The 24,428-nt window shown below is 37.5% G+C and overlaps 2 protein-coding genes across 2 annotated transcripts in view; one reads left to right on the top strand and one right to left on the bottom strand.

Annotated features, from left to right (window-relative positions):
• The first annotated feature begins 1,693 nt into the window (after nucleotides 1-1,693).
• On the top strand, nucleotides 1,694-21,467 carry LOC115821624 (uncharacterized). Its single transcript, XM_030785430.1, has 16 exons — nucleotides 1,694-1,781; nucleotides 4,087-4,356; nucleotides 6,731-7,006; nucleotides 7,303-7,336; nucleotides 9,952-10,147; nucleotides 10,831-10,983; nucleotides 11,108-11,279; nucleotides 11,472-11,572; nucleotides 13,103-13,276; nucleotides 15,303-15,341; nucleotides 15,579-15,730; nucleotides 17,209-17,302; nucleotides 18,495-18,590; nucleotides 18,921-18,951; nucleotides 19,054-19,253; nucleotides 21,456-21,467. The coding sequence occupies exons 1-16, from the start codon at nucleotides 1,694-1,696 to the stop codon at nucleotides 21,465-21,467; spliced, it is 2,088 nt and encodes a 695-aa protein (XP_030641290.1).
• A 2,350-nt stretch (nucleotides 21,468-23,817) lies between these two features.
• Nucleotides 23,818-24,428, bottom strand: part of adam22 (ADAM metallopeptidase domain 22) — a 61,612-nt gene continuing 61,001 nt past the window's right edge. Inside the window, exons 30-31 of the mRNA XM_030783895.1 lie at nucleotides 24,184-24,307; nucleotides 23,818-23,938 (exon numbers count right to left, since the gene is read on the bottom strand). Coding sequence (XP_030639755.1) covers nucleotides 23,918-23,938; nucleotides 24,184-24,307 — 145 coding nt within the window. The 3' untranslated portion in view covers nucleotides 23,818-23,917. The remainder of the gene's footprint in view (nucleotides 23,939-24,183; nucleotides 24,308-24,428) is intronic.

Here is a 24,428-nt window from a genome sequence, read left to right as displayed (position 1 = left end):
CACATTTCCTAAAATGCCAACTGGGTGGCACACCAAAATGGCTGCCAAACAGCCAATCAAATTTCAGCAGCCAATATTTGCCAGTGTGAATGGCTGATCCTCATGAAACTTTATTGGTTCGTTCAGAATGGCACAAAGAAGCAATGTACCAAATATGACACAAATCAGCCAGAAGGGGGTGCTGTAAAAGCACATTTACATTCTTCTTTCCTCTGATTCCTTATAATTTCCCAAATCAAATGGGCCTATTACAGCCAATTTCCACCCCAAAAATTTCCCTCCATTTCAATTCCACAAAAACGAGGGGAAAATGAACTCATCTTAGGCACTTTATCGGATTATCATGCAACTTGTTGTACCTCATCTCCAGACCATGCTGATAAAAAGTCGTACAAAGAATTTTGATTCACTAAACCGTTTCAAAGTTATGAGTCAATGAAATCTTAAGGTGTGGCCCCATTCATTCTATGGCTATTTTCTCGTGATGTAAAACTTCAAATTTCATGAAACTTGATACCCTCGATCACTACAGCAATCTTTGGAAGCATGCTGAAATTTGTGAAATTTTGTCCATAGGGGGTGCTATAACTGAAATATTGCAATATCCCTACAACCACTGAAGCTAAAAATCTGAAATTGTTTGTGGCTGTACTTGGCCACATATGCTAACATGTCCTCAAATACCAGTTGGCTACCTCTACAGAAATGGCTGCCAATGGCCAATCAAATTTCAGCAGTCCATACTTGCATCTTGCCTTCAACAAGCCAAATTTAAAGGTACATTTTTGCTCATAACTTCTGAACCATTTGTTCTAGATTTGTGATCTTTCTTTCCCCACAATCCTTGGGTCTTGACGAATTGAATCCAAATGATTTTCTGCCATTTTGAATTTTTCAAAAAATCTACTTTTGGAAATAGTCCTAGATTGTTGAACCTATCACTACCAAATTTGGTACATATCATCTACAGAGGGTTCAAACCAAAAGTTATATAAAGAATTTGGTAGGGCAAATGATATGTCTGCTGTCTTCCATTAAAAATTGCTGGCAAAGACTCCAAAAGAGGAAGCAACCATATTTCAGCAATGCTTAGTTGGATTCATGCTAAACTTGGGGGATACTGTTTACACACCAAGTTTCAAGAAATTTGGCCACATGGGGATGTTATACCGGAAAATCACAAAAAAGTATTAAAATATCCATCACTCCTGGTTGAAAGTAGATATTTTAACCAAACTTCTTGTGCATCATCACAGCAATAAACCCTAACTAGGATATTATGAACCCTAGGTGCTGGCCATTTTGTTTGTCGGCCATCTTGGTATTGGCAATTTTCAATGGCAAGGCATAGAAGCCCTTGGTGGATTCTGGTGAAATTTGGTACCCTCATAGAACACAGTCCAAGGTATCAAGGCAAAAAAATTTTGGGTCATTTTGTCATTGCTTCTAGCGCCACCAACAGGTCAAATTTCAGAGTACATTTTTGCTTATAACTTTTGAATAGTTTGCCCTAGTGTATTGATCTGTTTTTCCATTAAATCTCTGGGAATGTTGAGTTGAATGAACCCATTTGATCAAACTCCACCTTTTCAGATTCTCCGTCATTTTGAATTTTTCAAAAACCCTATTCTTGTGAAACTAGTCCTAGACCATTGATCCTGTCACCACTAGATTTGGTACATGTTATCTAGAGATGGGTCTGACCAAAAACTATCAAAAGGATTTGCTGGGACAACAGATATGGCCGCTGAATTTCAATGGCGAGGACTCCAAAAGAGGAAGTGAGCCAAATCTCAGCAATGCTTGTTTGGATTGATGCCAAACCTGGTACACTTCATTACCAGAGAGAATACTGGGGACCCAACGAGTATCATAAAATTTGGCCACACAGGGGAAACTATACCAAAAAAAACAGAGAAAAGAACATTTAAATGCCTATCACTTTGGAACCAAGGCAGATATTCCAACCAAATTCCTTGTGCATCATCACGATAAAGGACCCTAGCTGGGAAATTATGAACCCTTTGTGTCGGCCATTTTGTTTTTCGGCCATCCTGATATTAACGTTTTTTCAATGGTATTCTATGGCAGGCCATACAAGCCCTGGGTGGATTTTGGTGGAATCTGGCAGTCTCACAGTGGCTTTCAGTGTGGCTGTTCACCCTGCGATGGCATGGTGTCTTGTTCAGGAGTTGTTCTGATTAGATGTCTACCTGGTGGCCCTGTGGTACTTGGACCCTTCGTTGCTGCTTGCAGCTATATTTAGGGGCCGAGCATCAAAGGCACAGGCACCTATTGTAATTGTTATTGTTTTTCACTATTATACTTTCTGCCGTGGGAGTCTAAGGCAGCCCCTAGTACCATATGGTAAAAAGTTGTTAAATTTGGCCCATTAAAAGAGGACTATCCAAACAATCAGGGTACCTAATGTGGGGTAAATCTATCCATCCCTGTACCACCACCAACAGGCCAAATTTCAAGGTACATTTTTGCTTATAACTCTTGAACCGTTTGTCCTAGAGTTGTAATCTCTTTATCCTCTGAGTCCTTGGTTATCTCAAATCGAATGCATCCATTGATGTAAATTTCCACCATGATGGATTTTTGACTGTTTTGATTTTTTTGTAAAACTTAGTTTTACAAACTAGTTCTACAGTGTTGATCCAGTCACCACCAAATTTGGTACATATCATCTACAGAGGGTTATGACCAAAAGTTATGTAAAGAATTTTGCTAGGGCAGATGATACGGCCGCTGTCATTCAATGAATTTCGATGGTGAGGACTCCTAAAGAGGAAGTGAGCCATATCTCAGTAATGCTTGGTTGGACTGATGCCAAACGTGGTACATTTCTCTGCCAGGGGATAGATTGGGTGCCTACCAAGTTACATGAAATTTTGCCACATGGTGGCACTATACCAGAAACACACAAAAGATGAATTAAAATACCTGTTACTCCAGGAGGAAAGCAGATATTTCAACCAAACTTCACTTTATCATCATTACAGTAAAAAAACATCTGCAATATATTATGAACCCGAGGTGTCAGCCATTTTGTTTGTCAGCCATCTCGGTGTTAGCAATTATCATTCTTTTTCGATGGCAGACCATAGAAGCCCTTGGTGGATTCTGGTGAAATTTGGTGCCGTCATAGAACACAGTCCAAGGTATCCAGTCAAAAAAAATCGGAGTCATTCCATTATTGCATCTAGTACCATCAACAGGCCAAATTTAAGAGTACATTTTTGTGTATAACTTTTGACCCATTTGTCCTACATTTGTGATTCTTATGTGCACTCAATCCCTGTGTCACAATGAATTGAACAAACTTATCCACTTCATCAGATTTCCAAAAAAAAAGTGAGAGTGATATTTTGAATTTTTCGAAAAAACAACTTTTGCAAACTAGTCCTAGATCGTTGATCCTATCACCACGACATTTAATATGTATCATCTACAGAGGGTCATGAGCAAAAACTATTCAAAGAATTTTGCTAGGGCAAGCAATATGGCTGCTGTTGTCCAAAGAAATTCAATGATGAGGACACCAAAACAGGAAGTGAGCCATAGGTCAGCAGTGCTTGGTTGGAGTTACGTCAAACTTGGTATACTTTAAAACCAGGAGAAATGTTTGGTTCCAACCAAATTCAATGAAATTTAGCCACATGGGGGCGCTGTACCAGAAAAACAGAACAAAAAAATACATGCGCCTATCACTTTGGATCCAAAGTAGATGTTTCAAACAAATTCTTTTCTCATCACAGTAAAGAACCCTACCTGGGAAATTATGAAACCTCTGTGTTAGCCGTTTTGTTATTCAGACATTTTGGTATTATCATTTTTTCAGTGGCTTTCCATGGCAGGCCACAGTGGATTATGGTGGAATCTGGCACCCTTATGGAGCACAGTGGGTTTCAATGTGTCTGTTCACCCTGTTGTGAACTGGTGTCTTGTTCAGAGGTTGTTCTGATTCCTTTTCTACCTGGTGGCCCTGTGGTGCTTGGCCCCTTCATTGCTGCTTGCACCTATACTTAGTCATGTTGTGGTTGTTAAATAACTGAAGAATATATTTTTTTCTCCTTACAGTATCAGTCTCAGATGAAGAGGTGTACGTAGGAGATGAGGTCACTTTTAAGTGTGAAGTAAACAAACGAAGTCCCACGGCTGAATGGTGGAAGGGTGACCTTGAACTGTCAGGGGGTAACAAGTATAAGATGTCTGAAGAGAGAAACAGTGATGGTTCCATATTTTACCTTACCATCCATGATGTCCAGTTGGAAGATAACGGCGAGTACACCCTTCATTTGACACATAAACAAGGAGAGGCTAGTGGCACTGCCACACTCATCGTCAAAGGTGAAGATCTTTCCATATACAAACAATATTGTCATCAGTGTTTCCTGTTAATAGTGTTTTCATTAGAAATGTTTAAATACAAACAAATATTCAAATGGATTTCCAGATATGTCACAGATTTACCTCATTTTGGCTAGTATGTGACTACCAACATGTTCTACCAGGCTAATAACATTAAAGATGTACACCATCAATATAAGGCAATATGACAGCTTCATCACAGCAAATTAAACACCAGACAATTTTGGTGTACTCTCTTTTAGCATATACTTTCGATGCTTGTCAAGCTCCTTTCTTTAGGTAAAACTCGATGCTGAGCTCAGCTGGGGACTGTACCATCATTGACTAGCTATACACCTCACTTCACTACTCTATGTTTTCAGGGAATTACATTTTTTCTGCCTTTATTGTAAATATTCCAGGCAGCATCACCAGTTATTAGTTAGAACTAACTTCAGAACATTTTATTTCACAACAAAAATCCATTTGAAAAGGCTGGAGCACTAATTCTACGGTCATGACATCTCTTTAGGTCACTGTGTGAAAAATGAACCCCTTTTTCTTTTTCTACCTTTACAACAAGCCTTTTTACTTTTGTCCTTTTTAAACCTCTTTTTTGTCCCTCTACAAGTCTGGTGGTGACCTTTATACACAGGGGGACATATGTCATAAACGTCTAGCCACGTTTTCCCTCTCTCCCGTTTGTGTCCTGTTCCTGGGTTCCACTCCAGGTTTTTGCAGTCACACCGATCACCAGCCTTCCCTCAACTCACCTGTTCAGCATCTTCTCATTAGACTGTTTTTAAAATCCATGGCTGCGTCCAAAACCGCATACTAACGTACTAAATAGTACGTCAAAACAATACGCCACCATTAGTAGTACGTCCAAATACATAGTATGCATAGAGTAGTATGTGAATAGTACCTGGATGACATACTACTTCCGTTGGAAAAACGAAGTATGCGAGCACTGGACACTTTTCAATCCCATAAGGCCATATGGAAAAAAGGGGCATTTCTGTTGCGGTGTTTAAATGTACTGCTGTGTCCGTTTACAGGTAGTCGTCATTAAACCACGATTATAAAACTCACGCGCAAAAATGTGGCGCAATTTGATTACCTCATTAGTGCTTCCAAATTCTAGCATACTTTCATGTCTAAAATCTTTTAGTACGTACTCCGCACTACGTACTTCAATGCAAGTTTAGTGTGCAGTATGTAGTATGCGGTTTTGGACGCAGCTCATGTCTCACCCATTCAGCCCTTGCCAGATTATCTTGCCAGTTTTAGGACGTTTCTCTTGTGTTCCTTCATGTATGTCCTGGTTCTTGCTCAAGTTTTTTGACTTCTGCCTGTCTTTTGGATTGCTGCTGTTGTCAAGTCCTTTTGGTTTTAGGGAATTCTCTGGATTTTTTGCCCCTGTGTTTTCTGAACTTTGCCAGCATTCTGTGAGTACTGTGTTTGCCCTTTTTGTGTACCTATGATTTTGGACTTTGGACTGACCTCTGGTTTTTGAACTTTACCTGGATTTTTGACACAAATTTGTGCCTAAACCTCTATTTTGCCTTTTGTCTGATCACCTATGTGCCGATTCTGGATTTCCCTTTTTGACTGAACACTGCCTTCTGTTTTTTGATGTGCTGAATTTTGATCATTAAAATCGCCCTTTGAGAGATCTCACAAGAGTCTGCTTCTGGGTCCATACACCACATCCCAGGCCTCACTGGCCGTGACAATCCGCATCTAAAACTAGGGCACCGTAAATCTTGACTTACACAAAAGAGTTCTTCTGGGCTGCTGTACTAATACCTATGCAGTCTACATCATAGGAACATCCTACTACAACCTTACCCATAACTACACTACTGCTGACTCAAAGGCCTGCCCAGGTCTCTTTAGCTCCAGTAGTAAAACCTTAATGGTACAGTCTACCTTCATGTATGCTCCCGCAAATCAGAAATTATTGCTGTACTTACTAAATACCCAAACACAGGCCTTATTATGTATTTATTTCCCAACGGACATGCATATGGCCTCTTCATATGGAAGCCATCATCTGCCATAATTCACAAAGTAGCCTCTTCAAACTCTTTATAATCAGACTTCTTTGCCCACTTCAGTTCTGCAATCACCATATGTACCACAAGATTATTTCCGCTTAGAACGATTGTATGGTGCAGAAAGATTTTTTCTTTCTCATTTACACATTTGTTTGTTTTTTTTCTCTATCTATTCGCTGCAAATGAATCAACATGATTTAAAACTACAGGGGACAGAATCAGTTTTAAAATTTGCATATTAATATATATAATTTGCACTCCTGCATATTAACATGCATAATTTTTCATTTTTCTCACACTCTTTGTTCTTGTAGAGAGACTTAAAATTGTCAAATCCTTTGGTGATGTAACAGCACATGGAGGAAAGAGGATTATTCTCAAGTGTGAGGTGAACAAAGATGGAGCTACAGTAAAATGGCTGAAGAATAATAAGCAGGTTTCTGAGAGTGTAAATGTTACCATGACCCAGAATGGTAAAGAGTTTATTCTGACAATCAAACAAGCTCAGAGGTCAGATCATGGCACTTACACCTGTGAAGTGACATTACCTTGTGAAAAGGTCACATGTTCTGCTGATATCACTGTGCAAGGTAATTTGCATCTGTTTATACAGTGTACGCCTTGATCTGTGTATCTTGTTCCTAATATTATTTCTTAATAATTTTAACAACATTTAAAATGAATCCTGGTTATTAACATGTGATTCTTATACATGTAACTGGAACTAGTCTTTATGAAAGATCAGTATTGGCCTTTAGTTGGCCTGCAGCTTGCTTTTAGAACAAGAGGAGTAGGTTTGAGAGTGGCTCAAAGTTAATAGTATGTGATGAAGTGGCAGTATTATTAGTGCTTCTAGAGCAAACTGTTTGGTTTATTTGTCTTACAGAGTTTGAGAGGGAGTGGAGGACAGTTAGCTGGGAGTAAGTACACAACACTTTTAAGTTATACACAGTGGTGGAGGAAGTACTCATACACTGTACTTAAGTAAAAGTACAAATAAACAGACAAAAATGTACTCTAGTAAAAGTAAAAGTACCACATTTGCCTTTTTACTTGAGTAAAAGTAAGTAAGTACCTGCTTTTAAATATACTTAAAGTATTAAAAGTAAAAGTACTTGCTGAATGTATTCCCTAATGCAATGGTCTACAATATCATTGTGCACCTTCTGTATGTATATTTTGTTTAATACATCAATAGTATGGGCTGTGCCATTTTAATTAACAATGCTGCAGATGATGCTACTGATAACACTGGCAGACAATCTCTTATCAATTATTTGAAAGGTTATTGTTTTTATTGTGTTTACCCTCTGTGACACAGTTCACACTTGGACTTATGATTCTGTGAATCAGAATTTCAGGGGTGGCCTGCAGAGTTAAATGCCATTAAGCAAAATAAGAAAGAGGACTGATTATACCTTTGAAAGTTTTTATTTAACGGTAAATAAAACCAAACACAATATAACACAATGCAAAACCATTGTGTTATATTGACTGCAGTAAACACATTCAAGTCAAAGTTGTCTGCCTGAAAAAAGGGGCATTAAACACACCTAACAAAGGAATAGGCACTGATCCTAAAACAGGATTTCAACATATTATCTATTACAAAATTTATTCTTTTGCCAGACTGTTCTTACAGGAGATGGAAATTTGGTTTGGCTCAATATAAGCATGCCAAGTAGGGTTGACAATCTGACTTTTAAATTCCATTTTAGTGTAATTAAGACAAAGGTATCTTTAAAGTTATTACTACGATGTTAATCCTGTCATTCTATAATACCAACTAATTTTAAACCTTAACTCTAAAGGAGCACAGGGCTAAAGAGCCCCTAGCCACACAAGCAACATAACCACCGCTGTTTCTGGGATCTAGCATCCAAGCAAACACCCAGGACCAAGACTACATTGCGTCAGCAACATGCATGTGTTACTTGCCAGTTAACGCTAGATTATAATAATTTAATCGTGTTTACTTGTTGCTAGTGGTGCATTTGAACACGAGGCTAGCTGAGGTTACATAAGACTTCACTAACCTAAATTAATTTAACATGTAAAAGTCAGGTAGCGTTAAGCAACCAATTTACCTCAATATGTTTCTTCAAATTTGACGGCGAATTTTTGAAAGCTAGTATCTCGTGTTTTCAAATGAGACAAAGATGGCACCGGAATCTCCATGAATTATTTTAAGAACCGGTTATCTCAAACAACTCTTTTAAATAAGGCCATGAGTGGCGCATGTCTAATGGCTGAATCTCCGTGGTGGCCTCTCTCGTATCCATTTTGGGTGTTTTATCACCGGTTAGTGCTGCTGCTGCTGCTGCTGCTGCTGCGGGCGCGCCCCGCTCGTGTTGAAGGAGGGTCTAACATTACCTGCCCGCTTTGATTGGTTCAGTGGACCAGTTCCCCTCTCGCCATTGATCACTTTAAAACTAACAAACAAACAAAAAAAAAAACGCAATGTGACTGTAACGTGTAACGCAACGCATTGTAGAAATGTAGTGGAGTAGAAAGTATAGATATTTGCTGTAAAATGTAGTGGAGTAAAAGTCAAAAGTACCCACAACTAAATCTACTTAAGTAAAGTACGGATACATGAAAAATGTACTTAAGTACAGTAACGAAGTACTGTACTTTACATTTACAGTTACATTCCACCACTGGTTATACAATATAAAAATCAAGGACTTATAAAGATTAGGAACAGAATATGAAGAGGTATGAAGAAAATATTTTTCTATTAAGTTACTGGTGGTAGTTATTTCCATCAACTATAACCAAAACCATTAAGATTTGCCACAATGTACCAAACCAAACATTTTAGTTACCACGAGAGATCTGTGATCATTTTTGACACTAGTAAGAACAGCTTTTTCCCCCTGTGGAGATTAAAGTGCCTGCAGGTTCTCCAAGCACTTCATCTATAGCTGAAGCTATATATGATATTAGTTAAGGTTTATCCTCCTGCATCTCTAATCTATAACCTACCTATGTATGTCTTAAAGCCTTTGTAAGTAGAATTTATTACTGCAGTTATTTTGATTGTTGTACTTTATAAAATGATAATGTACTTTGCTGTCATGATATAAAGTTCAGGTGACACACAGTGGTACCGTAATGACAAGATCATATATCATGTCTGTATAATAGATATAATTAAACATAAAAACATTTATTTGACAAGACCAACGCAACTCTAGGAGGCAACTGCATACCAAAATGTTGCAAAGACTTAGCATGATTCATTTGTATGCTTACCTCCAGCAGCATTGATGACACAAGCCAGGCCCCAAAGAGGTCAACTATTGATCAGGTGGTACTATTTCCCACAGTAATATTGATTGGTGGTAGTACACTTGCTGAAGTAATAGTTGGTAACATACAGTATAGGATAGTTACAGCAATTACCTTAGTTTGGGTGGTGCAGTCACAACAAACTTTAACCCATGGGGCCATTAGACCTAAACATAGTGTGTCATTTTAGTCATAACCATAAACTCTAAAATTTAAAACCTAATTATGACCTTATTTTCAGTATCAACAGCAAAAACAAGATGATGAAAGAGATCAGTCTGCTTAAACCAAAAGTTACTCCTATTCGGATCCTTCTCCACGGACCAGTTGGATCAGGGAAGTCCAGCTTTGTCAACTCCATTGATAATGTCTTCAAGGGCCGCATTGCCAGTGCAGCCCTGGCAGATGCTGGCATTGGAACGACTTTCACTAAAGTAGTGAGTAGAAAGCAGAGGGCAAATCAATAATGCTGTTTTACGGAATCTATTACATTCCATTGTTAGTTCAACATCTGCAACTCCTCGAATACTTTACACCATAAATCTTTTATACTGTTAACACGATGAAATGTATACTGTAAATAATTTTATAGGCCATTAAATCTGGTAAATCTGTCCTGTCTTTGTTCTATGTTCTGACCAGAGGAGGATGGTCTCCCTCTGTTGAGTTCTTTTTCCTCCCAAGGTTTCCTCCTCCTATTCATTTCATTTTAGGGAATTTTTCCTTGCCATTGACACCTTGAGCTTACTGGGGGTTTAGGCACTGCTCTCCATAAAGCTGCTTTGAGACAATATAATTGTAAAAAAAATTGTTGTACAAATAAACTGTTTAATTTAATTTAACATTTTAATAAAGTACATCCATGTTACAGTTAAACACTTTGTAGACATTACCTCAACAATACACAAGCTGCATCTACAACACACTTATATCATACCTGTACACTAAGTATGTTTGCTCTATCAAACCATAATTCAATATCACACACATATGTCATATTGTACCAGTTTAATACAATATTACATTCACTGTCACACTGTTATTTGATATTTAATCTGATTTTATGTAATATTTCATAATAACTGTTTTGTTTTTATTTCAAACTTTTTTTTTTTTCTAGTACAAAGCACACGACTTTCAAATGAGTGGACATCCAGGATTTTTGCCCTTTGTAGTCAATGACATCCCGGGTCTGGAAGGAAAAGATTCAGACGGGGCACACGCCGATGACATCATCAATGCATTACAGGGTTACATAAAAGACAAAAGTGAGGTGGGATGAAAACACACCTGCACTAAAACACATACATGCAAATATACAGCAATACATGCATCAGTATAAATACAAATACACACAAACACACCTTTGTCTTTTTATCATTCTCATATTTCTTCAGCTTCATTTAGGAAAACCACTGTCAAAAGGAGATTCGGGCTACAACAGCAGCCCCTCGCTGGCAGATGAAGCTCACTGTCTGGTTAGTGTAATACCTGCAGACAAAATCACTCTGATGGCTGATGCTGTCATCATGAAGATGAGACAGGTCAGAGAGAAAGCCAGCAAAATGGGTGAGTCCACAATGTGTCTTTTCCAGAGATCTTTTATCTCTCTCGTTAACTGTGATGAGTATGTTACATATTGATCTAGATCTCTGTTTAATAGGAGTGTATGTTTCACATCTGTTGCTGCACTGTGCAACTCTGCCATATGTGTTAGATCTCTCAGATCTCTCAGATTTATCTCTGCCTTTCATGCCTCAGGAATCCCTCAAGTGGTTGTTATGACAATGGTGGATAAGGCATGCCCACTGGTCAAAAAAGACCTCAGAAAGATCTACACCAGTCTGAAGATCAAAGAGAAAGTGAGTCAGTGCTTTGTGTGTATGTGAGTGAGTCAGTTTGATATTCTTTTAATGTAATGTGTGTGTGTGTGTGTGTGTGTGTGTGTGTGTGTGTGTGTGTGTGTGCGCGCACTTTTCCCCCCGTAACTGTCACAATGAGATTACATCAATTTCTTATGTTATAATACACAACTGTGTGGTATCGGGTACAGAGCTGGACTTTTTAATAACACCAATAATTGTGACACATGTTTTTGCAGAAAAATGAAACACACAGACTCTGTCCTGCTTGCAAGTGTTCTAAGACCATGAACAGTTTGAGGTCATAAACAGTTTTGTTTCAGTAATGGATCCCCTTAAAATGTATTTGAATTAAATATTTTCATTTAGATCATGAAAAACGTGAATGAACAGATATGCTGAGTACACAAATCTACGTGAAAAGTCACATTCTATAGCTAAGTCAAAATGTTTGTGAAACAGTGACAAAATCGTTGCACTGACCGGCGCATGTTTCTGCAGGTTTATGCCACAACTGAATGAATCATTGTCTGAATCCTTGCTGTGTGAATTTCTAAAAGAAAATTTGATACACTATATATTTCACTGCAAATGACCCAGATCCCACTTAAGTGAGCACAAATGCATCATATTGCAAAGTGGATTTCTGATTTGAATCTATTATTTAATTTGAAATGCACTATGTTGCTAGATAGGTAGACAAGCTTCTGTTGTCAAAGATCAAAGTAGTTTACATAATAAATATAGTTTCAAGGTTACAGGCTTACAACATTTGAAAGACAATATTAATAATCATTTTCTTGATTTACTGCCCGAATGCCTATATGACGAGCTGCATACTTTCTCTTTGTGTCCTGTGAAGAATGAGTGATCACAAACCCCAGATTTCTAAACCTTTAATCCTGGGAGTTAATACATTTTGAATAAATAAAATGTGTCTATTAAATTCTGAATTCTATGCTGCATATTTACCACAGTGCTGCAGAATCTAAAAATAAATATCTATGTACAGGGAATAGCAACTACCTATTTGGGGGGCTCTGCTAATTTTGGTCAGTATTTCTAAGACTACAGATTTCATCCAACGGGTGGACTGAAGGATGCACACAGAAAATGTATGTTTTAATAACTTCAGAGTAACTTGTCAATAATCTACAAAACTAAAAAACAACAGTTTATAGCTGACACTGACATATCAAGAGCAAAGAGATTTGCCGTTTTCCTGCTATTTTCAATGTACATTTGCCAAATGCAGTGATACTATTTACAGTTAGGCCCTAACCATTTTAACAATACAGAAGGAAGATCAACGTAATTATTTTGTTGACATTCAAATGCTACTTGCTAACCATTTGAGGATGAAGGTCAGTCCATACTTTTGTCTGCTATGGGACACTTTCAAAAAGAATATGAACAGTCATAAAAAGTATTAAGACACTAAAGGCATTAGAAAAGATCCAAGACTGATTGCATTGCATCTATCATAATGGTCGATGCCTGTCTCTCTTTTGAATGTGTGTGTTTGTCCAGATGGAGGAGTGCCATTACAGGCTGGGTGTTCCAGTGAACTGCATTTTCCCACTGAAGAACTATCATGAGGAGGGCTCATTGGTTCTAGAACTGGACTGTCTGATTTTAACCACTTTAACACAGATCATTCATTTGGCTGATGACTATCTGAGCACTGTAAATGCAAATGACAAGGTAAACATACCCAGTTTGTGAATACACATTTGATTGTTGGTTTTTCGGTTGACAAATCTGGTGTTTCAGATATATAATGATGTGTTATGATTTTGTTATGTTTTGTAGTGTTGTTGTAACCCTGTCTACCAGGGGGACCTAAAGTAGATTCCAGTTGCATGAAATTTCTCTAATCTCTCTCAATAAATTCACTCATATGTCTTCACCCATATGTGTCCTTATATTTGTGGAGGATTGCAGTGATTTATAATTGTGTATAATAAACCTTCCCAGCCCACAATAGCACAAAAATCAAATTATGTATAAAATGTAATGTGTAATATGAAATTTTGGCACAGATCTTAGTTTCATTTGGATCTCCAGAATGAAACTAAGAGTCTTAAAGATTTGAGATCTCACATAAAAGCACAAAGAAAAGTCTTGGGTACTCCAATAAAAGAAAAAAAAATTAAAAAACTGCGAAAAATGTCCTGTCATACTGCTCCCTTGTTGGAAACCCGTCAGTCACTCAAAGGCAAAGGCAGCGGCGGCAATAAAGTCACTTCAAATCCAAAGAGGTTTGGTTCACAACACGCTGAAATCATCAAAGGGGAAAAACAGCCTGCACACAGATGTGTAAAGCAATTGACATCGTCGAACTAAAGGACTATACTTCATCTGCACTTGCAGCCAAATGACCAACTTAACACGCCATTACTTCTTAAACTAAGATACAAGAACAAGGACAGCAACTGTGAATTAAAAGACAACATAGCTTTCCTTACTTTAAGGTTATTAGGTTATCCACCCCTAAAACTATAGCCATGCAGCTAACATAACTGGGGCTGTGCACAGACATTTTAGTGGGCAGGTGCTTAAACGGAAAAAAAGGGCATCCCTCTCATAATTATTTCTGAAAAATAAAGTTGGGTACAGTAGCACACCTTTTACTTATATATATATTTATTTAAGTATCCATACACTCATACCCATACATTTTGCTGGCATTATGCTGCAATTGGTAAATTAGCAAAATCAATATTGTGCATGAAATTACGGGTTAATCTCCCCAAAACAGACCAACAGTCCGATACGATATTTATATGGGTAAGACTGCTTGGTGACAGAGTCGATGCAACAGTAAGCCTCACCACACTGTAACTGTCAGTGGCCCAACTTCAAGTACCCTACTACACAGCCACTTTTTCTGCAGACAAATTTTAATGGGCTGTTTTTCAACTGGCAATGTTTCAATAATATTTAAGGTAAATACATGATATAAAATACTGCAAGTGTTGTAATGTAGACCTCACTTATATAGGGTTGGTTAAACTATAATGCTGACAAAATACTAGGCTAATATTCAGCTAAAGCTGCTTCATATCTGATTTAGAATTGTCAAACTACTTTGTGTAGTTAAAATAAATTGTGGGCCCATAATAAGATTTCAGTAAAATTAGATAGTTAAATTATAGTTGAATAGTTAAATTGTCAAATTTAAATTTTCAAATCTGAGCTTTTCAAGACCCTGGACTATTGTATTGAAATGACAATAAGTTGGCTTGCCTAATACTACCAGTAAATTTTGTGTCACAGGAGTAAGAATCGATAGTTTACTGAGCTATATCTTAAAGCTATTGCTAATCAGTACGAGCATGGAAACAGTGGACGAATCATATATCTGCACATTTTTAGTTGAGAGCCGTATATTTTATCATAAATTTAAAGATATCTTCATCTGATCTCCGTGTTCGGGAGAGCAAAGCGTGTGTGAAAAAAAAAATGTCTCATAAATCACGGGAGGGTCTTAGGGAGTATCTACCACTACCCTACGACCATTAACGCCATCAGTACATCATTAAGGCACGGTCTACAATCAACAAGAAAAATTGCAAGAGTTAAATTGTGTTACCTAGCACTGTTTGGTTTTGTAATGCTATTTTGTGTTGCATTGTTTTTCAGACAGTGAACATCAGACCAACAGCAGAAAGGGCAAAGCCGATATGTCAGATAGATGTGTTATGCTACATTGTGTTGTGTTTTTCAGGTAGGGAACATCAAACCCACAGTATCCATGGCAAAGCCGGTATGTCAGATTACGATGAGAGTGGGTGTATACAGTACTGTGAATGTTGAATGTCATGCTACATTCATACTATTGTGTATAATGAGTTTATTGTCATGTCTTTCAGACGGCAAACATTAGGACCACAGTACAGATGGCTAAGCCAGTATGTGAAATAAACAGTGATGTATACAGTATTGTGATATATTGAGAGACATTATAGACTATAGTGATGTATAATGTCGTGTCATTGTTCAGATGGCCCCAGTGGAGATGACAGAGCCCATCTGTTTGATTGACAATGATGAGAGTGGGTGCATGTGTGTCAGGAGAGAGGCACTGGAGATTCTGGAGCAGATCACACAGCCTGTGGTGGTGGTGGCCATAGTGGGGCTCTACCACACAACATGGTGCCAAAATTTGGTTGATGGGTTTAACAACAATGAACAACCAGTCAACTGGTGTAGAACTGTAGAAAAGCACAGTTAGAGCTTACATTGCTTGGAATGCTAGTCAAATAAAATGGAAGTTGTTGTAAAAAAATAATTTTATGATGAGTAATTTCATCTTTAAAATAGCTCATTAAGTTGTTTTTAATAGAACAAAAATTCAGCACTGGTGTCAACAGATGAAAATGAATGAAACCAAATGTTTACTTCATGTCTGGATACTGAGAGATTTCATAATTACTGTATGTCTTTCTCATGTTGATTTTTTTTCCCCACTACAACATTTATCCTGTCCTTGGAATGGTTTATATAAGACATATAAATGATAAAACATTTTATGGTTACATCCACTGTTGTCACTGCTGAGGTGGACTAGTGACATCTACAGGACAAACACACAAATAGCAAGAGAGAGGAGGAAACTGTTTTTTTGCTGAGGGCCAGGAACAAATCTGCTTGAAGTGTCCAATAGATCATAACATTTTGGATTTAGAAAGTGCTGATTCTAGATCACTTTTGATGCTTATCACAGGGTAAACCTTAATTATCTGTAGTATTAAGTATATATACTTATTACTATTTATGTATTACTAAACAGTGACACAAAATCTGTGGTTTTCAGCAACATGGCCCTACTATGCAATAAGTGGGTTAATATGTTGATACAAGTGTTTAAGTTATACGCAGTGTTCAGCTATCCACACAGTTACACATAAATATGCAGTTATGAGAAGCCCATACTGACAATTATGTACTCACAGTTACAGCTATGAAAAATAAATAGTTAAATGGTTATCATATATAATGGGTCATCGGAGGTTTCTTTTTTCTGAGAAGGCAAACATTTCTAGATTACACAAGTAAGTGTCTCAGTAACAGTATTTTCAACTAAATCTTATTTTTCAGTGATATAATGAATTCATGTTTTGATGGCCTTGAGCTCAATACAACAGGTGGAAACATAAAGTAACCATGAAGCACTATCTATTGAGTCAGTATAGAACTTAGATTAACCTGATTTGACTGTGAGTAATGAAAACTCAGCTTGACCAATTATAATCCTCCTTTACTGTGGCTACCTACACATTCCTCTTCACAGGAAGGAAAAAGTGAAGGTACGTGTGTTGCTGTGCTGTACTGTTGTTGACTGTGTTTGGAGGAGAAAATGGAAACTGAACCAGATCAGTATTTAACATGTCCTGTTTCCTGTGAAATCTATGAGGATCCTGTTATTTTGTCATGTCGTAACAGTATCTGTAAGGAATGCATACAGGAGTACTGGAAACTCAAAGGATCTCAGGTATGCCCAGTTTGCAAGAAATCATCCTCAAATCCCAATCTTCCCCCTAACTTTGATCGGAAAAAATTGTGAGGTTTTCCTTACAAAAGAGACATAGTAAATCTTCAACGGGATCTGAGAACCTCTGCCATCTACACAGTGAGAAACTCAAACTCTTCTGTCAGGAGGATAAAAAGCCTGTGTGTTTGGTCCATGATCTCTGTCTAGTGGAGGAGGCTGTAGATCCTTGTAAGGTAAGCACAGGGTTGCTGTTCTATCTAAATCACAATAATTGATCAAAGTTTATTTTTGTTTTTGTATTTTTTTTTGTTTTGTTTGTTTTAATAAGAGAAAGGTATAACAATGTCATGTAATGAAGAATAGCATAATGTGACCTCTGCATTTTCTCTCCTCTGCATAGCATAAAGATATCCTTTATACACTAAAACATTGGGGCAATCAGTCCACTTTTTACCATACAGTATTCCATGACACTGTAAAGGGCAGGCCAAGAGAAGGGCACAGAGACAGGAGTGGCAGTGCAGAATTTTGCAGTTTATTGGACGAAGCATCAGTTCATTGTGGAAGAAAAAAAGAAATTAAACTTTGCAAACCGAAAGTGAAACAAAATAAAGTCAAAACAAAATGATTCTATACAACTAAACAAAGTCAGCTCTGGCCTCCGGTGATAGAGGTCTAAAACCAGCAGATATCAGTTTAGCCTTTTAGGAAAAATGAATCACTCATGCTCTGGTACACCTGGACAACAGACAGGGACAAGAGACAGGAACAAAAGACAAGGACCAAACACAGGGAGCTCCCACACATATATATATAGTTTGGTGACCAGCACCAAACACAGACAGAGGGGGTGACAAACAACAGAGCACGGCTAATATATAAATATATAAGGTTATAGTTAAACAAATGTATTCACTGAAATTTACATAACTATACATTGGTTATTTAACCAATAATCTTATTAAAGAAAACAAAACAAACACATTAAGAACAATTAGAAAACACTGGGTGATGTGTGGTCCCCTCAGGTAATTAAAGATGGTATTTCCCTCCGCCTTGCCTCAATACTCAATACTCAATACTCAATAAATAGTCCGTGTTTCCACACGTACCCCTTTTCATAATGGACCAACCTGGAAAGATGACTCAGGCAGGTAACAATGGATAAAGGTGAATAACAGAATCCTTCAGCAACTAAGTTTGTGCACTTAACTCAGAAACTGAAAGTAAATAAAAGGTTGTGGAAGACAAATGGTAGTTTGTGTTATTATATACTGCAGATTTTATGTGTATGTGATAAATGAGGTGGAAACTAAACTGATGTAGTGGCCTATATGTGCGGCCATCACACACAGCCGTCACAGACACACAGTCACATTTCTCTCGTTTAGACATGTAATTTAATATTGTGTTAATGAAATGCAGGAAGAAGTCAGGACTGCACTGAAACCCTTGAAAGAGAAGCTAAAAATCTTTGAAAAAGTCAAACTATACTGCGATAAAACAGCAGAGCACATTAAGGTAAGAATAATTAGATATGAACAGAAATATTTTGCACTATCATGAAATATCATGTACCAGAGTCTGCCCCTCAAATTCTGAGCGAACTGAATTAATATGACTTACCAAACTCCAGACAGTGATCAGAACTGAATTATATCATAACATTTTCAAATGTAGCAGAAATAAACACACTCACATAATGCAAATATGCAATCTGCATTGTGATGCAATTCTACGTAAATGTAAATGTACAATGTACAATGACTAAGACAAAAATCATGATTCATAATTTTTGCAGTATGAACATCAGAATGTGTTCCATCTCTCCTTTTATCTCTCATTCCACAGAGATATGTTGATCTAATCTATCGTAGCTTGAGTAAAATCACACTAAATCTCAAATCTCACTTATCACTTTAATCTCTACAACAGAAATAAAAGAACATTTTGACCTTTATCTCTGTTCTCTCTCTGTCTTCAGCTCTTGTGATTCTGGACCCTAACACTGCTCACCCAGAACTCATCCTGACCAGAGTGAGATTCTGTGAGGAGACAAAACAACAGATTCCTAATGATCTGGAGAGATTTGACAATCATCCATGTGTCGTGGCGTCTGAGGGCTTTGAGTCAGGAATACACTACTGGGACCCTGACATCGGCAAGAGCAAACACTGGGAACAGGTAAGGTCTTTCTTTAGTGAAGCGTGGTATCTGGGCCATTATAATGATGAGTATAGATCATTCTCCCTAACACAGTCAGGAACTCTTCACACAGTGAAGATGAAACTCCAAAAAATAAGAGTTCAGTTGGACTGGAAAACAGGACAGCTGTCATTTTCTGACCCTCTTAATAATACAAACATACACAGTTTCACAAATACATTTACTAAAAGAGTCTTTCCGTACTTCTGGAACTGACCTGAGCATTTTCCTCTGAAAATCTTACCAGTGAAGTGCTCTGTTACACTTAAAAAGCAGATTTAGAGATTATGCTACTTGACATAATTTTTAAAAAGTGAAACAAAAAAAGAAATAATGAATGCAGTGAAGACCGTGACAAAAACAGTGATATAAAATCTTCACACATGTGTGCTCTAATTTACAATAATTAACAGCTTTAAAATTCAAATACATATTCAGGTACATATTAGATTTAAACTTAGAGAACAAATACTATCTGACATTGTTCACAAACAAGATGATTGTGAAGAAAAATCATGTTACTCATTAGATTAATGACACATAGCCTAAACAGCAACCTTAATACTACTTACTCTGGAGTTTGTGCTTGAAACAAAGTGTGCTAAAAGTTGAAGCATTGCTAAATGGTTGCAATCTGATCATATCAGAATTAAAATATAATCCAGTCAAACACCCCTGCTGTAAATTTGAGTTGTTCTAATCATTTAAATACAATTAAATACAGTGATGCAGTTTATAATGCAGTATATAATATAGTTATATTCCTCATTACTACCCATTTTGTTTGCTACTGTTAAGATGGATCAGTGCCATCCACAGGGAAAACACACATCAAGCAAGAGACAGATTTCTTTATTATTGTTGATTTGTTCTCTCATTTTGTTTTTGATTTTTTTTTTTTTTTTTTACTTTGCTCTCTGACCAGAATGAACCACAATCATTCATATTGTATGTTATATTTCTACATATTACACAGACTTAATAAATGCATGTGTATCGTTGGCAGTTACATAATATTGATAATTATACACAGTCCTCCCATGATATATGACATAAGGGGAGTGTCCTGGCTCATTATAAAGCCATTAATGAAAAAAATAATAATGTAGCATCTCTAATAAACAAAATACAATAAAAAATAAAAACAACATACACAAGCTCATTATGATGAAAGTTTTATTTTTGTATTAAATATATTACAATACTGAATGATAATTGTAAGAAAAAAAAATATGGGCATTGATCATTTTGTAATTATCAGTCTATATACAGCGTACACTGAAAGAGGACAGCAACATAACGATTCCTCTATGAGGATCTGAGTCTCAGTACTGGACTGTACACACAACCGGATCAGGTTACAAAACAGAGGGAAGGATATGAGCATGGGTCTGGTACTACGGCTCAAAAATGAGTGAAATCAGAGACAAAATGTATGGAGGGCATTCATAAAGCATAACAAAGACTTTATTAACAGTGCGTGTCGACCGAGAGAGGCAATTTTTGGGTAATCGCAGGGCACTGTGTTTGTCTTAAGGAACAACTCCATTTAGAATGCGAATTACTTAGAGTTGTACAAAGCATGCTGTTATCGTCAAACCTCAGTAATGTATCTTTCATTACTTATACATGATTACTTATTTAGACACTTAGGCAGTCACATTTATGATATAGAGTGAATTCACAGTGCAGTATCTGTGATGTTCTGTAGTGACTAGCTCAGTGTCCATGTATGGGTTTTATGCCTAAATTCCTTCAATACATTCAGTTTCAGTGCGATCCTTTTGTCTGGGGTTGTTTCCGCTCTAGGCTATGTTTTGTAGAGTGCTCTTTTCTGACGAATATCACACAGAGGTACGTTGAAATGTAACAGGATGGTCTGAATCAAAACAAAACCAATGGAACGGAGACATGTGTGATCAGAATCCCGAGAATTCACAAATCTGTCAATCAGCACTTGTCTGTTTCCTGCTTTGATTCTGTCACAAATCCAATTCACGCTTCCTCAGCGACTGCACAGACAAGAGCTTCAATATGTTAATGCGCGAGTTCTCCACCCAGTCCCTGCAAATCACAAACAGAGGAGCAGACTGCACTGTCTGATCGTCGTGAATGAGCCTGTGGCATGGAAGTGGGACTGAGTGGGATTGAAAATGTGACCTCTTGATGACCCCTCTGTAGTGTTTTTATTGAATTTATTGATGCATTCATTGATGATGGTAGCAAACGGCACTAATGCACAGTGAGATTAGCACAAGGTATTGCTTGAGATGTCTAGTTGTCAGAAATCTTCTGCTGAGGTTTTTTTTGTTTGTTTGTTTGTTTACATGTTTGTTTGTTTTTGGATTCCATAGCCTCATCCTGCAGAAGGCCATTTCAATTACTGTACACTTTAAGATTCCATACACATAGATGGGGGAGAGGAAGAGGACAAAAAGAAAGGACGATGACAAAAAGAAAAAGAAGCCATCGCCTGCTTGCCTCTCTCTCTCAGAATCACATCACAACACATTCCTATCCTGCAAGTCCAGATGCAATGAAATTGATTGACTGCTTATCTCCCATAGTGTAAAAAGGCAAGTGTCCCATAAAATTAAAACAAAACAATCTTAGGCTAACCTTTTCACAAAAACTAATAGTAATATTAATGATAATAGTAATAATGCACTTAATTTTTCATTGGTAATAAATATTTACATACAGTAATACTAGGCAAAAAATAAAAATAAAAGGACGTTACAAACGTACCTTAAAAATACTTATAACACAGTATTATGACAATGTTATATGAACGTTGTGGAGATGTTTCTATAAGGTACGGCCAGGGCGCATACAGCGTTAAAAGAAAATCAGTGCCCACGTTTAAAAAAAAAAAAAAAACACAAAAAAAGAAAAAAAAACAAAGGCATTGTTCAGAATACAGACGCAGCAGGCTTTGCTGAACATGAAGTCTATTTACAGATGAGATCCAGGAACAAGCCTGGTTTTAACACTACAAGTACAATACTGAAGGCAGCATTGGGGGTCTCCTCAGACAGATAACCTCACACGACCATGCGCCTGTACGAGGCTTTGCCATGGATGGGGTGGGGGATGGGGGGCACGATATTTTAACTTAACTGAGAAATACTACAGCGTATATAGAAAAAAAATTGTGCCTGGAAATAATGAAAATTGTGTCCCTTATACACAAATATATATTTTGACGGCGATTTAAAGTTTTATCTGACAGGTTTCAGACACGGTTTTACAGGTGTGATAATACTATTCGATGGTTTACGCAGAGTTACGCAAGTTAAACGTATGTTTCAAATTTGCCATTAGACCTACCAACCATCATGAACATTTAAACTCATTTAGTATTTTGATTTTCCAGCACTAGCTTTTTTAGGTCCCTGTTATTCACCAAAAAAGGCTAATAGATGTTTCTTTTTATAAAAGTGATAATAAAATCACTTCAATTATTGTTCATAATTTTTTCACTGCAACTTCATGCCGAATGGGGTTTAAAAACTGTTTAAGTTACAGAAGCTGCTGCTTTGAATATGGATGTCTAAACATTTGTTATTTCCACCAAAAATATCAATGCACAAATTATCCAAAAACATTCAAACCAATGACATCCTATGTTAAAGCTTTAAGACTTGGGACATTCTTGATCTTGAAAATTGCAGTTGATGAAATGTATGTTTTAATTAAAGGGATGAAAAAGAAGAATTTTTACATTCTGCTGCACACAGAGAAAAAGGAATCAACTTCTGTCCACAGCCACAAGGGAAAAAAAAGAGATGAATTAGGTAAGAAACACATACAGGAGTTTGGGGTAAAGGAAATGACAAACAAAGAGTTCAAGACAAACCTACTGATTCCCAACTGCCAACTCTCAATGTCCTTGGCCCCTTGACCTATACAATATGTACAAAATCATTTGAGAAAAACCAAACAGAAGAAGAGAGTGACTGGAGCTGAGTGCTTATTGTGGCTAGTGCTGATACATGTTGAGATCACTGATCGTCCAGAGTAGACTAAAACAGAAATTAACCTTACAAGCCTACGGAAAGATCTGTCCTCAGACATGCGGTCCCCAAGTTAGTCTTCCTTTTCAAAATTCTTTTTTTTCCCACTTCATTTTAAGACTTACAAGGAATCGATAAACATGTATTTTCATGCATACAGTGATAGTTTTCTACAGTGAATGCGTGCTTTCCAAATGATAGTTAAATCCAGCCTTGGAACAATTGCTCACGTCACAGCGACTAGAGCACCAATCAGAAGACAGCATTGGTCTTTGAAGGAGAATGTAGGGGATTGTGGGGCCTGAGAAGCAGACTGTGAAAGTCCCCTCCCCTTTGCGACTGTGCCTGTGTTTGCGCTTTCCCATGTCCCATTTTAAATGGCCATAGCGATGTGAAGCTGATAGCTGTGCTCTTCATTGCTCTGGTAGAGCCTGTTCTTCGTCACAGCACCCCCTAGTGAGCATACAGTTCTCGGAGGACCTTGCCCACCTGCACACTACACTCTTTCTCCTGTTATTGTTTTCTGGTTTTATTTCCTTTTTTGTTTCTGTTTCATTTTTCTCATTCATACAAAAGCAGAGGAAAATGTAGTTCTTAAGTAGTTTTGCAGAGTACAGAGAAGCTTCTTTATATTGATGTCTCCCAGAGCTGAAGAAAATACAGACAATAAAGCAGAAAGTTAGAACAAGAGAGAGTCAGACAAAGAGTGAGAGACAAACAGACTGATAGCCATACAGATAGCTACGTTATTCTACCATGTTATTTAGTGATTTACTGCACTGCACAGAAATGGCATGCCCACCTTTTCAAGGTATTGAGTGCCTAAAAAAAATAGAGATATTGCGTATCTACACCCTTTATATTTATATGGTATGTATTGGATACATGCTCACCCTGGCACTCTGTCTGTTGGCTTTCCGCTCCTCGTCCGGGAGAGGAGGCATAGGATAAGGGTACCGTCGGCTGGAGGCGATGGAGCCCGTGGATGAGGTGGGTGACTTGGCTGGCGACAGTGTCCTACCAGGGCATAATGGGACAGAGAAGAAGGAATAATCACATGAGTACTGGTTCGCTCACACTGTAGCGGGAGGAATAAAGTCGGAGAGTCGGTCTAGAGCACAGCGCTGGTCTTGGGCCA

Source organism: Chanos chanos, chromosome 9, assembly GCF_902362185.1.
Source record: "Chanos chanos chromosome 9, fChaCha1.1, whole genome shotgun sequence".
NCBI lineage: Eukaryota > Metazoa > Chordata > Actinopteri > Gonorynchiformes > Chanidae > Chanos > Chanos chanos.
The sequence above is the reverse complement of the archived record's forward strand: the minus strand, read 5'-3'. Positions and strand labels throughout refer to the sequence as shown.

What these genes read in the sequence shown, in the direction of transcription:
- LOC115821624 (XM_030785430.1), top strand. Translation starts at nt 1,694, where the DNA reads ATGGGTCTGACCAAAAACTATCAAAAGGATTTGCTGGGACAACAGATA. An exon ending in TGCCACACTCATCGTCAAAG is followed by an intron (nt 4,357 to 6,730) that starts GTGAAGATCTTT and finishes TTGTTCTTGTAG; the next exon opens with AGAGACTTAAAATTGTCAAA. An exon ending in AAACAGCAGAGCACATTAAG is followed by an intron (nt 18,591 to 18,920) that starts GTAAGAATAATT and finishes CTCATTCCACAG; the next exon opens with AGATATGTTGATCTAATCTA.